Source organism: Lontra canadensis, unplaced genomic scaffold (genome assembly GCF_010015895.1).
Source record: "Lontra canadensis isolate GAN:19392208 unplaced genomic scaffold, GSC_riverotter_1.0 scaffold13, whole genome shotgun sequence".
Taxonomy (NCBI): Eukaryota; Metazoa; Chordata; class Mammalia; order Carnivora; family Mustelidae; genus Lontra; species Lontra canadensis.
In genome coordinates, this window is record NW_022631007.1 from 965,117 (window position 1) to 978,708 (window position 13,592).

A 13,592-nucleotide genomic window follows, 5' to 3' on the forward strand; every position below is an offset into this window, starting at 1 on the left:
GGGTGGGGCGGGGAAACGGGAGGAGGCGCAGTGCCGGTAGAGGAGGTGGAACTAGCCCTGCCCATTGTTCTGTGATTTTCACTTTCCTTCTCTCCTGGGCTCCGTCTAGTCCCGCCTCACCACACCCAGCCTGCTGACTCAGTCCTGTCATTTTACCTGGGGCAGCAGCAGCGTCAGAAGTGGCAACAGCAGGGCGGGAAGGCAGAGAGGCTTCTTGGGGGCCATGGCGCTAACAGGGCTCCTCTAGTCTGAGAGGGCGGTCCGGCTGTCACGTGGCGGATTCCTGGGAGGGAACCTCAGCGAGCAAGGGGGCGGGGACCACCTCAAGCTGCCAGGCCAGTAGCCTGGACTTGTCCACCCCACTACTCTATTAGTTTGTAAAAATCCTCTGTATCTTGAATCTGCTTCATCATCGTCACCTGGGAGCTTGTTAGAAATGCAGAGTCTCAGGTCCTACCTCAGACCTATAGAATCAGAATTTGCATTTTAACAAGATTCCCAGGTGATCCTAAAGACATTCCAGATTGAGAAGCACTGTCCTACTAAACTGAACTCCCTGAGGGTGAAGAGTACCTTGTCCATCTTGAATCCTCAGCTTCTAGCATGGGGCCTGGCACATAGCAGGTTAAATCTAGATGAATGAATGTCAGAACCGGGGGCTAAAACGGTTCAGAACCAAGAGAAACCAGATCTTCCCAGTGGTGTGAAAAGCGGGGGACCAAGTTATAAGAGGGCTCTTTTTCCCGGTGGCCCTGTATCACCTCAGCCATTCTGTCTTCTTTGGATGTGCACTGCTCTTCAATTTATCCCTGCCTGCCTGTGTGAGAGATGTCAAGGACAGCTACTTGGTGCTAAGGTTTGGGAATTTGTGAATTTCCATGGCTCCTGCCTTCACACTCCCAAGCCTGGGATGTAAGGATCAGAATAAGAAAAATAAAATAATAATAAAAATATCAGTAATTTGTTTATTGACACTGAGGGCTATGTCAGCTATTGTGCTAAGTACGTCACATCTCATTTTATCTTCAAAAAACTCCGTGCAGTTGATAGTTATTATTTCCATTTTACAGATGAGGAAATTGAGAGACAGAAATTTTAAATAACCTGTTCAAGGTCGCACTACTAGTTTAGCAGAGCTGGGATTTGAACTAGGCCATCTGGACTCAGTACGTGCACTTAATCTTAGGTACCACTATACCTTGTTTACAATTAGGGAGACTGAGGCTCTGAGAGGTTTAGTGGTCCAAGACCACACGCTAGTAACTAAGCTATTAAGACAGGATTTAGAACCTAGTCTGGCTCAAGCGCCTAAGGTCTCAACCACTGAAACTAGGGGAGTGGAATACAGGTCAGAGCCCCCAAGATTGTACTGATCAGAGCTGTAGGGGGTAGGAGTCCAGGCCGGCAGCACGCGCCCCAGCACCCGCCCTCGGGGCTGGACTGTAGTCAGCTTCCTACCTCCGGCATTGGGAGATGGAGGTCCTGGGGGCCTCGGGCGGAGCCCGGCTTTGCTCCCTTTTGGCGTGGGTGCCTGCGTCTTGACCACTACTGAAGACCAGGTGCGGAACCCTCACCCGGGTCCTGGGACCCGTTCTCCCCCAGGTTTAGCCCGCCCCCGGCCTCTCAGCTCGGTGCCCCCACATTATCCCAATGCCCAGCGGTTGCTAGGATACCGCGGGCCGTTACGCCGGCGCGGACTGATGACGTATCCACGTCTTCCGGTCCCTGGCTCTTCTCTACAGCCCGAGCCAGGTCAGTGGGGAGTCGGGGCTGGCCTTCCCGGGGCTCTGCGCGCAGAGGCTGGCGGTGGGCTTTCCTGAGGGGTGGGCCCTGCCAGGGGTGGGCCTGGGCCTCGCACCCCGCCGGACTACCCTCTGCCCTGCGGTGGCGCCCCGATGGCCGGGGGAGCGGGGGCCGCTCAGAGGTGGGCTGGGGTTGGAGGAAGCGGCCTTGCAGTCGCTGCGTGGCCGGAGGCTTTAAGGCATCCGACCCCAGCCTTCTTGGAGCTGGCGTCTCCAAGGCCCGTTTTCTCCACGTTCCGAGACCCGGGCGCCAGCTTTCACATTAGTACTTCAGGAATCGTCTGGATCGTGCCTGACCCACGACCCTGCTGTTCTTTTCCTTCCAGCATGATCGGCTGGGCCCCCAGCGCATCACTTGGAAGAGCCCACTCAACCTGGACGCAGCTGTCGGCAGCCTCAGACCGCCCTTGAGGAGGATGACTGAGACACTATGGGCCACGCGCTGTGTGTCTGCTCTCGGGGAACTGTCATCATTGACAATAAGCGCTACCTCTTCATCCAAAAACTGGGGGAGGGGTGAGTGTTTGGAAATCACTTAGCTAGTCCCCAAGGTTCTGGTGATTGAAGGACAGCAGTCTGCACATGATAGGGGCATAGACGTTTTATTCTCTTAACTTATCCTCTTAGCTCACCTGAGAGAGCCTAGTGACATGGTGGTCAAGGAAGTGGATTCTGGGGCCACGGCTCCTGGATCCACCTTGTGTGATCTTGAAAAGCCATGGTTTCTTCATCTGCTTAATGGAGATAATTGTCTTTTGTTGGTGATGGAGTTGTGAGGATTAAATGAGATATTGCATATAAAAAACATCTCACCCAGGGCCTGGTTCCCAGCACTTGGTAATGTTGACTGTTACTCATGTAATATTTATGGAGCATTTGTCATGTGCAGAACAGTGCATTATGACCAGAGTACCTCAAATTATGGTTTTCCTACTCTTGAGCTCAGAATGTAAAATCTTCAGACTTCTCTTGAAGCCACATCCTGGGAGGGTTTCTGCCAACTGGGAAAGATACCCCCCTCCCCTTCTCCCCAGGGAGTTCGTCGGGGTCCAAGCAGTGTGGGAGATGACCATGGTCCTTCACTGACCCCTTTGGCCCACAGTGGGTTCAGCTATGTGGACCTAGTGGAGGGGTTACATGATGGACACTTCTACGCCCTGAAGCGGATCCTGTGTCACGAGCAGCAGGATCGGGAGGAGGCCCAACGAGAAGCAGATATGCATCGCCTCTTCCATCACCCCAACATCCTTCGCCTTGTGGCTTATTGTCTGAGGGAGCGGGGCACTAAACATGAGGCCTGGCTGCTGCTGCCTTTCTTCAAGGTCAGAAAGTCTCCTGGCAATGGAGGGGCTTGCAACAGAATCCTCTACCGAGGGCTGTGTGAGTAGTCCAGCATGTTAGGAAGCAGAGACCGTGTCCTGGGGTGGGCCGCTGCAGATTTGGGGTTCAGAGGAACCTAAGTGGGACCGTGAGGTGTCTAGTGTGTGAGTGTGTGTGGTGAAAGAGTTGCTAGGCTGTGGCACAGAAAAGGGATTAGGATGAGGAAGCAGAGGCTCAGAAAAGATGGCCAACTATGGGGAAATTTGTGTTGCAGAGGGGTACGCTGTGGAATGAGATAGAAAGGCTAAAGGACAAAGGCACCTTCTTGACTGAAGATCAGATCCTTCAGCTGCTGCTGGGTATCTGCAGAGGCCTTGAGGCCATTCATGCCCGAGGTTATGCCCACAGGTCAGTGGGAGGGCCCTGTGTGCTTATGGGGCAGAAAGGAAGGGCCTCACCAAAAGGAATGAGAGGTCCTGCTCTCCTCCCGAGGAACAGTACCCATGATTCTTTTGCCCCGAGGGATTCTAGCCTCCCTATCCAGGCATGCTCATGGGCCATTTCCACTTCCCTACAGGGATCTGAAGCCCACCAATATCTTGCTTGGAGATGAGGGGCAGCCAATTTTAATGGACTTGGGTTCCATGAATCAAGCTTGCATCCACGTGGAGGGCTCCCGCCAGGCTCTAGCCCTGCAGGTAAAAGAGTGTGCAGGTTCCTTTCCCCTCCTGTTCCCCATCCTCAACCTTTTCTTTTGCCTGCCCCAGTTTGATCACGTGACCATGACCTGTGCCCCTCATCTGAGCTTTGGGGCCACTGTTCCAGGACTGGGCAGCCCAGCGATGCACCATCTCCTACCGGGCCCCGGAGCTTTTCTCCGTGCAGAGCCACTGTGTCATTGACGAGCGCACTGATGTCTGGGTGAGGAGCGTGTGGCCGGGCACATGGCGGGGGAGGAGTGCTGTTCTGCCTGCTGTGTGACAGAGGGGTGGGACTTTGGTTTCAAAAGCATGGGGCCCCAGGAACCATGTATGTCTCCATCCCCCTCGACTTCCTTCCTGGGAACTGTCACTGACATGGTACTCAGCTGCTCAGGAAGTGGTATAATCCTGCCCTTCGAACAGACTGAGTAGAGCTAAGTAGCAAGGCTGAAGGCAGTGGTCAAGCAAGGAGTACAGAGGCCTCCAGCGAACTGGCAGTTTCTCTGGACTCTCGTGATGTCCTGTGGCTGAGGTCAGCATATTCTTTTTAGCTTACGAAGTCACCTTTCACTACCAAATAAGAGGAGAGATAATCACCTCCGTTGGTCCCTTGCCAAGGAATAACCAAGTTATGCTCAGTCCCTAGGCTGTGTGCTATACGCCATGATGTTTGGGGAAGGCCCGTATGACATGGTGTTCCAGAAGGGTGACAGCGTGGCCCTTGCTGTGCAGAACCAACTCAGCATCCCACAGAGCCCCAGGTGAGCAATAAAAGGGGCACCAAAACATTTCAGACTCCTCCCTGCCATTAGCAGAGTTGGAACCTTAGCACGGGGAACAGCGACCCTCTAGTCACTCTGCCCGCCTCCTTCCACAGGCATTCTTCAGCCTTGCGGCAGCTGCTGACCTCCATGATGACTATAGATCCCCAGCAGCGCCCGCCTGTTTCTCTCCTTCTCAGTCAGTTGGAGGCACTGCAACCCCCAGCTTCGGGCCAGCACACCACCCAAATCTGAATGAACCAGTGGCCACATTGAGATGGTGGCCCCTGTGCCTTGGCTCCTATTCCTCAGAACCTCCATCCAGTCTCTCCAGGGCTGCTGTCTTGTCACTGGGGCAGGTGGATGGGACAGTTGACTCAGTCTTATTTCTCTGCTTCTGCTCTCTGACCTCCAAAAGCAACAATTGGACAGGGGGATTGACTGAGTTGGGGTGGACGAGGATGGGAGAGGGGGAAAGGGAAACGGATAGAATTTAGAAAGGCTCTGAGCAGGACTGCAGAGCCTACATCATGGTCTGCCTTCACATCTGGGAGCAGGAGAATGTATAAATAGAAGAATAAAGTGAAAGCGGCTTGGTGTGGATCTTAGTCTCATTGTTCCCGGAGGGAGAGGGAAGAGGGGCCAGGGGCCCGAGGTCTGGTTGCCATTTCCAAGGGAACAGACTGGGAGGAGGGACTGGCTTCGTGAGGAATGACATGACTTCATCCTTCCACCTAAGGAGGCAAGTGTCCTTACCTGAGATCTGGCTGGCTGGAGGAGGCATATCTTCTCCCAGCCAGTCTCAGTCAGAAACTTATGCTGTTCTGGATCAAGTTGGCTTGTGTGCTAAGAACTGGGACCATGCCCCCCCACCCCCCCCAGAAGCACATTCAGTTTGTTCTTTCCTTCATTCCCAGGAGTGGGTAGCTGAGTCAGAGCAGCCCAGCCGGTTTGCCAGGCAAGGGCTTTTGGGTGGAGACACCTGAGGAAGCTCTTGGACCACAGCTGAGCAGGTCTCTCCCGGCCTCAGCCTGGGGGTGAGGGGAGTGGAGGTGGCAGCCGTTTGGCCCAGAGTTTCTCCCAGAGGGTTCTAGCACACACATGGTTAATGATTAATGAGGCCGGTGTGGCGTGGCTGTATCCAGCTGCCACTTCCTGCCCTACTCTGCTGAGTAAACAGGGGCCCTGGCTTTGCTGGGCTGAAACAGGTTTCCTAGGGAAGGGCACTGCGTCCCTGAATCACCAGGGAGGGGAAGGGCAGGGCTGACATCTTCTGCTCCCAAGATTGAAGCTTCATCCCCAACCCCCATCCCCTACCGCAGCCATGCTCACCCCCACGTGTTGACGTCGATGTGGGTCCTGGGTGCCTATTAGCAATGTTGGCATTTTCCCCAGGGCCCTGGCAGGAGGCTCGCTGGGCTAGCATAGAGGCTGAGGTCAGAAAGAAAGAACAAACAGAGGGGAGACGACCTGACTTTAATGGCACAGCCCTAGGCCCCAGCAATGCAGCAAGAGAGACAGCTGTGCGAAGCTGCTCAGAGGTGCGGTGACACAGACAACGCTAGGAGATCGCCCTTGTCCCTTCCCATCCCCCAAGCTCATGACTAGGCTCCATGCCCAGCAACTGTGGGCCAGCCCAGTCCTGGTCCCAGGCCCTCATGACACACAGAAGTGCCCGGGGCCAAGCTTCCAGAATCGGTGAATGCAGAAGCAGCAGGAAGAACAGGGTGGCAGTCTAACTCAAATACAGAAACTGCTGGACTTAAACTCCTACTTGGAAAGGAAGTGAAAACTTGTGTCTTTCAAAAGCTTGCGGCTGGACGCACAGGTCTGGGAGTAAGTCCTCATTTCCTCTCTACCATCCTGGGCATCCCCGGGGTCATGTTTCCTCGGGCCTGGCAAGGACCCCTTGGCAGATCTCACCTTCAGCCACAGAAGGGAAAGGGGTCACAGGCAGCAAAAATGAGGGCGGCAGCAGAAGCAGCGGGCAGCAGCAGCACAGAGGAAGGCAGCAGAAGCTCAAGCACTCACAGAGGGGACAAGAAACCGTGCAAGGAGACTTTATTTCGAAAGGATTTTGCAATAAACATAGTGACTGGGGTCCAGGCAGTTCTATTCTTCTCCCTCGTCCTCGTCCTCATAGGAGTCGATGCCCACCTCCTCGTAATCCTTCTCCAGGGCAGCCATATCCTCCCGGGCCTCCGAGAACTCCCCCTCCTCCATGCCCTCACCCACGTACCAGTGCACAAAGGCCCTCTTGGCGTACATCAGGTCGAACTTGTGGTCCAGGCGGGCCCAGGCCTCGGCGATGGCGGTCGTGTTGCTCAGCATGCACACGGCGCGCTGCACCTTGGCCAGGTCGCCCCCGGGCACCACGGTGGGGGGCTGGTAGTTGATCCCGACCTTGAAGCCCGTGGGGCACCAGTCCACGAACTGAATACTGCGCTTGGTCTTGATGGCGGCGATGGCGGCGTTGACGTCCTTGGGCACCACGTCGCCCCGGTACAGCAGGCAGCAGGCCATGTACTTGCCGTGGCGGGGGTCACACTTCACCATCTGGTTGGCAGGCTCGAAGCAGGCGTTGGTGATCTCTGCCACCGACAGCTGCTCGTGGTAGGCCTTCTCCGCAGAGATGACCGGCGCGTAGGTGGCCAGGGGGAAGTGGATGCGGGGGTAGGGCACCAGGTTGGTCTGGAACTCCGTCAGGTCCACGTTGAGGGCCCCGTCGAAGCGCAGGGAGGCCGTGATGGAGGACACGATCTGGCTGATGAGCCGGTTGAGGTTGGTGTAGGTGGGGCGCTCGATGTCCAGGTTGCGGCGGCAGATGTCGTAGATGGCCTCGTTGTCCACCATGAAGGCACAGTCCGAGTGCTCCAGGGTGGTATGGGTGGTCAGGATGGAGTTGTAGGGCTCCACCACGGCCGTGGACACCTGGGGCGCGGGGTAGATGGAGAACTCCAGCTTGGATTTCTTGCCATAGTCAACCGAGAGCCGCTCCATCAGGAGAGACGTGAAGCCCGAGCCGGTACCCCCTCCGAAGCTGTGGAAGACCAGGAAGCCTTGGAGTCCCGTGCACTGGTCAGACTGAAAGGCAGGAAAGAGAGCATGTAGGTATGTCAGGGGCCTTTAGAGCTCTACCTTCTGACTCCACAAATGCCTGAACTCTTTCAGGAGTCAGGGCCGAGACTAGGAAGTATCTCATAGCAGCAGCATAAGACAGTAAAATTAGAGATGACCCCCCAACATGGGTCCTGGAAAAAAAATAATTTCTGGACCATTAGCATCATCTCAAAAGACCCCTCCCTTCCATCCCAGATTCTCACCAGCTTGCGGATCCGGTCCAGCACCGGGTCGATGATCTCCTTGCCGATGGTGTAGTGGCCACGGGCATAGTTGTTTGCAGCGTCCTCCTTCCCGGTGATGAGCTGCTCTGGGTGGAAGAGCTGGCGGTACGGGCCATTTCGGATCTCATCTGGTGGGGCGCAAACACATCGTTAGGGCAAAAACCACAAGGCCATGCTCAGCAGGGATCGCCCTCCCCCAGCACAGCAGCTGTGGTCAGATGTGTGGAAAAGCTCATCCTTCTGTTGGCCTGTGATAGCAGTGGGTAAGAAAGCCAGACCCACCACCTAGGCTCCCCTGCGATCAGCTGCAAACAGGGCAGAGCTGGTAGGGCCAGGAAAGCCGGGTCTAGACACCATCCCTGCAGAGGAAAGCTTGGAGTCACAGTTTACTCCCCTCAATTCCACCCCGTCTTCATCTCACCAATCACCGTGGGCTCCAGATCCACAAACACGGCGCGGGGCACATGCTTCCCAGCGCCAGTTTCACAGAAGAAGGTGGTAAAGGAGTCATCCCCTCCACCGATGGTCTTATCGCTGGGCATCTGCCCATCGGGCTGGATCCCATGTTCCAGGCAGTAGAGCTCCCAACAGGCATTGCCCATCTGGACACCTGCCTGCCCCACATGGACTGAGATGCATTCGCGCTGAGGGATAAAGAGAGGGGACACAGCATAAGCACCACATCCGCAGTCCTCACCTCATGAGCCTCTCTTCCACCCCACTGCCTACCGGCTAGGGTGATTCTCTTGGCAAAAGTGGAGGCCTGGGCATAGGTCAGAAGAGGCTGGCAGCCTGCCCAGGCTCCCCCACATAGGACTTGACAACTGGAGGCAACCAGTAGGGAAAAATCCCTTAGCTCACTTCTCTGTGGGGACCTTGTCAAGTAAGAACTGTGGCTCCGCATGACCCTGCCACACTCACAGGACACTCAGGGAAGACAGAGAGGGCAAGTGCATATGAAAGACAGGCAGACGCTGCAGAAACAGACAACAGCACACAACTTATCAGCTGTTTCCAGTTTTCTACTCCCAAAGCCAGCTTCTCCAGCCTGAGAAGGGACAGGTGTTCCAGAGGCATGAGTTCATAGCCAGAAGCCCTCTTTGAAGGTGAACTAGAATTTCTTACAACTCTCTCCCTTTCTTTCCTGTGGGCTGCAGAAAGGTCTCAGCCTTCTGATCTGGCATCAACTGACTCCCCCTCAGGATGCCCTCTCCCCACCTTTAAATCCCATCTGGCTCTGGAGATCAATCCCAGCTGGCTGCTCTCCCCACCTCCACCCCCGCACTCTGGGTATCTTCACCACCTTCATCCACCGCGCAGCCCTCACGGAAATAGCAAAGTGTGCAGATGGCAGGTGCAGGCAATAAGGGTTGTGGGCACTGGGGCACTAGGCGCCTTAGGCTCATCCCTGCCAGTCTGAAATTAACCCGTAAAGAGCCAAAGTGGTGCGGCGCAGGGCTCACGCAGCCTCCCTTCCTAACGCCGAAATGGCGGGGTGACGGTTTCCAAATACCCAGAAAAGGAAGTGGAACCTGGGGTGAGGCCCCAGAGTTAACCCGCCTTGCGGTGCGGAGTGTAAGCGCCATCCTGCACCAGGGCCCTGCATTCGCCCCCTTCTAGATTCTTTCCAGTTACATCCCAGCCGAAAGTGAAGATTGGATTTCGGCCCCCGTTCCTGGGCTATAAATATCACCCCCCTACACACACCTCTTTCCCCTCCCCCCCAACCTGGCCTGGGCCCGCACTCTCGCTCAGCGCCAGCTGTCTCTGCCCGTCCGCTCGCTGGGCTCCAGCTGGAGAGGGGCCGGCTCGCCTCACAACGCCGAACCCCATTCCCGCCACCCCTCCCGGCTCAAAATCGGGGTGCTGAGTCACGGGCGGGGGCTCTGGGTGGGAGGGATGCACACACAGTCGGAGGAAAGGGGTATGCTGGACCAAGTAATGTGACCCCCTACCACCTTCTTGGGCTAAGCACGTGTTCGGTCAGATCCAGGAAGCGGGGGTAGGGGGTGCGGAGGGCAGCCCAGCGGGTCTCCCTCATCCGCGGAAAGGACTGGGCGCGGGATCGCGACTCCCCTTTAGGAGGATTAGGGCACAAATGCTTGCTGGAGCAGGAGGCGATTTCCAGAAGGACTCCTCTCAGTTAGTGAAGAATCCCACCCCACTCCATCCCCCTTCCCCAGCCTCCAAAAGTGGACAGCACGTCTCGGCCAAAGTCACGAGAGAGTGGGGGTGGGGGAATGCACAAACCCTCGCGCGTCCTCGAGCCCGGGAACATCGGATGGGGCTCCGGAGCACCCCGGAATGCAGGGTCCCGAAGGAGAAGGGCAATAAGGGGAGAGCCGCGATCCCCGCGGGGCCGCACTCACCATGGTGAGTCCGGGCGGTGGGTCTCACGTAGAGTCCGGGCGACGGGTCTCAGTGAGAACTGCGCTAGCTGCAGTGCCGCACCGCTCTTATAGGCGGAGGGCGGGGCCCGCGCGCTGCGCTCGCCCACTAGGAGCTGAGCGGCCCGGAGGCCACGCCCCCGCATGGTAGGCGGCGCTAAGGGACCGGGTCAGTGCGGGTCTCCTCCCCCTGCCCTGTCCCTGTCTCTCACCTGTCGCACTTGGGTTAGGTGTAGCGATTCGGGCCTCTGCCCTTCGCTCCAGGTTTTGAGCCGACACCCTGGGTTCCCGATCTCCACGGCAGGGACGCAGGGCGCGGTGTCAGGGCGCATCTCGCCTGCACCTGAATCCCCCGGGCGCCCATCACCCGGGTGTTCTGACTTAGGCCGGGTGCTGTAGAGGCTGTCCTTGCGAAGTGGCTTCAGCGGGCCTTCGCCCGTGCCCCCCTCCCCGCCCTGCCTCCCTGGTGGTTCTGGCCAGTCCCGGGGGAACCCCTTGCAGCGGCACACGGCCTGCTGGTCCTCGGCCGGGACGGCTGGCCTTCGCCAATGCCTGTGGGCGGCCGAGGACAAGGAGCTGCACAGTCTGAGCCCCAGGGTGCCGATCCCTCAGAGTACCCCCACAGAGCCAAGCTCCGCAGCCTGTCTGCAAGGGCCGACCCCAGGAATCTGGCGCGGCTCGCAGGCTGCCCGCGGGTCAGTGGCCCCCGTCATCAACGCCGTCACTATTAGCGAGCCCTCGCCACCCACACCTGCCGGCTTCCCTGCCGCCAGAACCGCCAGAGCTCTGGGCGGAAGCCCTCGGGACCTGCGTTCACAGCCGGACTGTTCTATGTGACCTTGGGCAAGTGACTTAACCTCACTGAGTCCTTGGCATATTCATCGGTGAAAAGGAGACGATGATCCTACACTGAAAGCATTGTTGTGAGGTATCAAAATGTGCGTTGACTCTGAAGAGGAAAAAAGAAAGTGGAGATTCTGGTATCATAGCTGATTTTGACTTTCTCATCTTCTCCTGTTTCCCGGCCGGGCAGGCATCTGCGACCACATCTCAACGCCCTTAGCTCTCAGGCAGAGGCCTCAACATCAATTACCCCTTCTTTCCACATTTCATTTCCATTTCTTGCAAGAATGGGCTTTTCCATCTACTTTTTAAAGAGATTTTATTTATTTATTTATTTGAGAGAGAGAGCGAGAGGAGAGAGAGCACAGGGGGAGAAGAAGAAGCAGACTCCCTGCTGAGCAGGGAGTCCTATATGGGGCTAGATCCCAGGACTCGGAGACCATGACCGCAGTAGAAGGCAACTCCTTAACCAACTGAGCCATCCAGGTGCCCCTTATAGATCTTCTGCTTTCCCTTGTATGCCTTACATTTTCTAGCTCTCTTCCCTCACTGGGGAAATCATCGGGAAGTTCCCCTTGAGCCCATCAGCATATGGTGAAGAAACCTGTCTCCCAGTCTAGTTCCTTGGAAATGATTCACCTGCATCTCCACGATAGCGTTTCCTTGGACCACTAGACTGTCTGACATGACAATACAGTAGGCTAAAATAACTAACAATGGCAACTTCCTGCCAACAAAATAGCTAATTGACACCTTACCTGAGCAAGGCATGGAAAGGAACACAGTGAAGCATGACAAGGTCTCTCTTCCCTATGCACTTGCTGTATGGTTGGGAGAACAAGACTCATTCATAAACATGAAAAGGGGCAAGGTCATATAGTGAAGCTGCTTTGGGAAATAGGGTCATGGTCTCTACAGAGCAAAGACCCTTGGTGATGACAGAGCATACAATCTCTTGCAGACCTTCCTGGGTCCTCCTCTTCCCTTGTGCATCCCCAATCCCTGCAGAATGAGTATGGTAAAAGACCTGAGCTCTTTCAGGCAAAAAACCCTAAACTCCTTTGACCTTCAGGTTCAGGTTCTTCCTTTGTGAAACAGGGATAACTTCAGACTGTGAGGACCTGATGAACTTCAGGGCTGTGTACATATACAGCAAAGTGCCGTGTAAGCATCTGAATGGGTTCTTGGAGCATCTCCTACCTTTGCTTTAGTGCACTGGCACACCAGGCTGCAGTTATTTGTGTCCATGTCCACTTAGAAATTGCAGACTCATTCCAGGTAAGGACTGGATCTTATTCATCTTTGTGTCCCTAGATCCTAGCATAGTGCTTCACACAGGGTAAGCATTGGCTAAATGTGTGTCAGAAGAATTGTTTCGCTTCTGAGATGGGAATAAAATTAGGGTAGAACTCTAAGAAGCCAGCAGTTGCAAATTGGCAGCCTGGAGGCCAAGTTCCCTCTCAGAATTGTTTTGTTTGACCCTCACAGTGTTCATCCCCATAGCGTTTAGAATATATGAGAAAAAGCAGGATCTGCCTTCGTTCTGGAGCATCCCCCAAACCACCCCCATGTCAGGAGATTTACTAGAAGGACTCAGGATAAAGTTGATAAATAACCCCCTAGCTAAAGTTTATTACTTGTTAAATAAACTATTAAGGTTTATTAGTGATGTAGGAAGGCTGCACAGCTGGATCATACAGGGGAAAGACACGAGCTGAATCTGAAGAAATGTTTGTCCTCTCCCCCCCGGTAGGGCTCCCACAGCATTCTCTTCCTCCAAAATGGAAGAGGAGCAACATTTCCCTGCAGTAGTTCTGCCCAAGGAAGCCTGTTAGAGACTCAGCACCTAAGACTTGTCGTGAGGGCTGGCCACATAGACACCTCTGCCTTGCACGTACCCAAATTCCAGACTCCTAGAAGAAAAGCAGCTGTTCAGCATAAACCATTATCTTTTTTAAAAAAGACTTTTATTTATTTGAGAGAGGAAGGAGGGGCAGAGAGAAGGGGATAGAGAGAGAATCCTAAGCAGACTCCACGTCCAGCACGGAGCCCAATGAGGAGCTCAATCTCACAATCCTGAGATTGTGACCTGAGCTGAAATCGAGTCAGGTGCTTAACCGACTGAGCGGCCCCGGTGCCCCACAGCACAAACCATATTCTTCATACACACAGTCTAGGCACAACAAACCATCCTGGTCCTTTAACTATTGACTGACTGACTGACTGACACTCTAAGAGCCAAGTTCTCAATGCCAGCCAAGGGCATTGAGGTAATCTTACCAGCAGAACTTTCTAAGGAGCAGTCTCAACTGTGTTAACTCTTTCTGCACAGTCATATAAAAACCTAGATTCCTAGCTTATCTTGAAAAGAATTGGAAGATCTGGCTATATCAGGCTTGCATTCCCAATTAGCAACTGTGATAGTCAGAATTAA

At 55.1% G+C, this 13,592-nt stretch overlaps 3 protein-coding genes across 5 annotated transcripts in view; 1 reads left to right on the forward strand and 2 right to left on the reverse strand.

Moving 5' to 3' along the window:
* GLB1L (galactosidase beta 1 like) overlaps positions 1-1,680 on the reverse strand; it is a 10,029-nt gene extending 8,349 nt beyond the window's left edge. The window contains exons 1-2 of one of the 2 annotated variants that reach the window (XM_032857264.1): positions 1,459-1,680; positions 157-283 (exon numbers count right to left, since the gene is read on the reverse strand). In XM_032857264.1, the coding sequence (XP_032713155.1) occupies positions 157-225 (69 nt within the window). In that variant the 5' untranslated portion in view covers positions 226-283; positions 1,459-1,680. Of the gene's footprint in view, positions 1-156; positions 296-1,458 lie in introns of both variants that reach the window. The other variant, XM_032857265.1, reaches the window with a different exon arrangement.
* Positions 1,681-1,733: 53 nt separating this feature from the next.
* STK16 (serine/threonine kinase 16) lies at positions 1,734-5,187 on the forward strand. Of its 2 annotated transcripts, none has more exons than XM_032857266.1 (8): positions 1,734-1,752; positions 2,129-2,318; positions 2,905-3,124; positions 3,397-3,530; positions 3,700-3,820; positions 3,948-4,043; positions 4,463-4,584; positions 4,701-5,187. In XM_032857266.1, exons 2-8 carry the CDS (start codon positions 2,233-2,235, stop codon positions 4,837-4,839), a joined length of 918 nt encoding a protein of 305 aa, XP_032713157.1. In that variant the 5' UTR covers positions 1,734-1,752; positions 2,129-2,232; the 3' UTR covers positions 4,840-5,187. The 2 variants fall into 2 exon arrangements, with proteins under 2 accessions (XP_032713157.1, XP_032713158.1); XM_032857267.1 differs by lacking the exon at positions 1,734-1,752 and adding an exon at positions 1,904-1,924.
* Positions 5,188-6,041: 854 nt separating this feature from the next.
* On the reverse strand, positions 6,042-10,410 carry TUBA4A (tubulin alpha 4a). Its single transcript, XM_032857269.1, has 4 exons — positions 10,298-10,410; positions 8,350-8,572; positions 7,908-8,056; positions 6,042-7,668 (listed from the first exon to the last, which is right to left on the reverse strand). Exons 1-4 carry the CDS (start codon positions 10,298-10,300, stop codon positions 6,697-6,699), a joined length of 1,347 nt encoding a protein of 448 aa, XP_032713160.1. The 5' UTR covers positions 10,301-10,410; the 3' UTR covers positions 6,042-6,696.
* Positions 10,411-13,592: the final 3,182 nt, after the last annotated feature.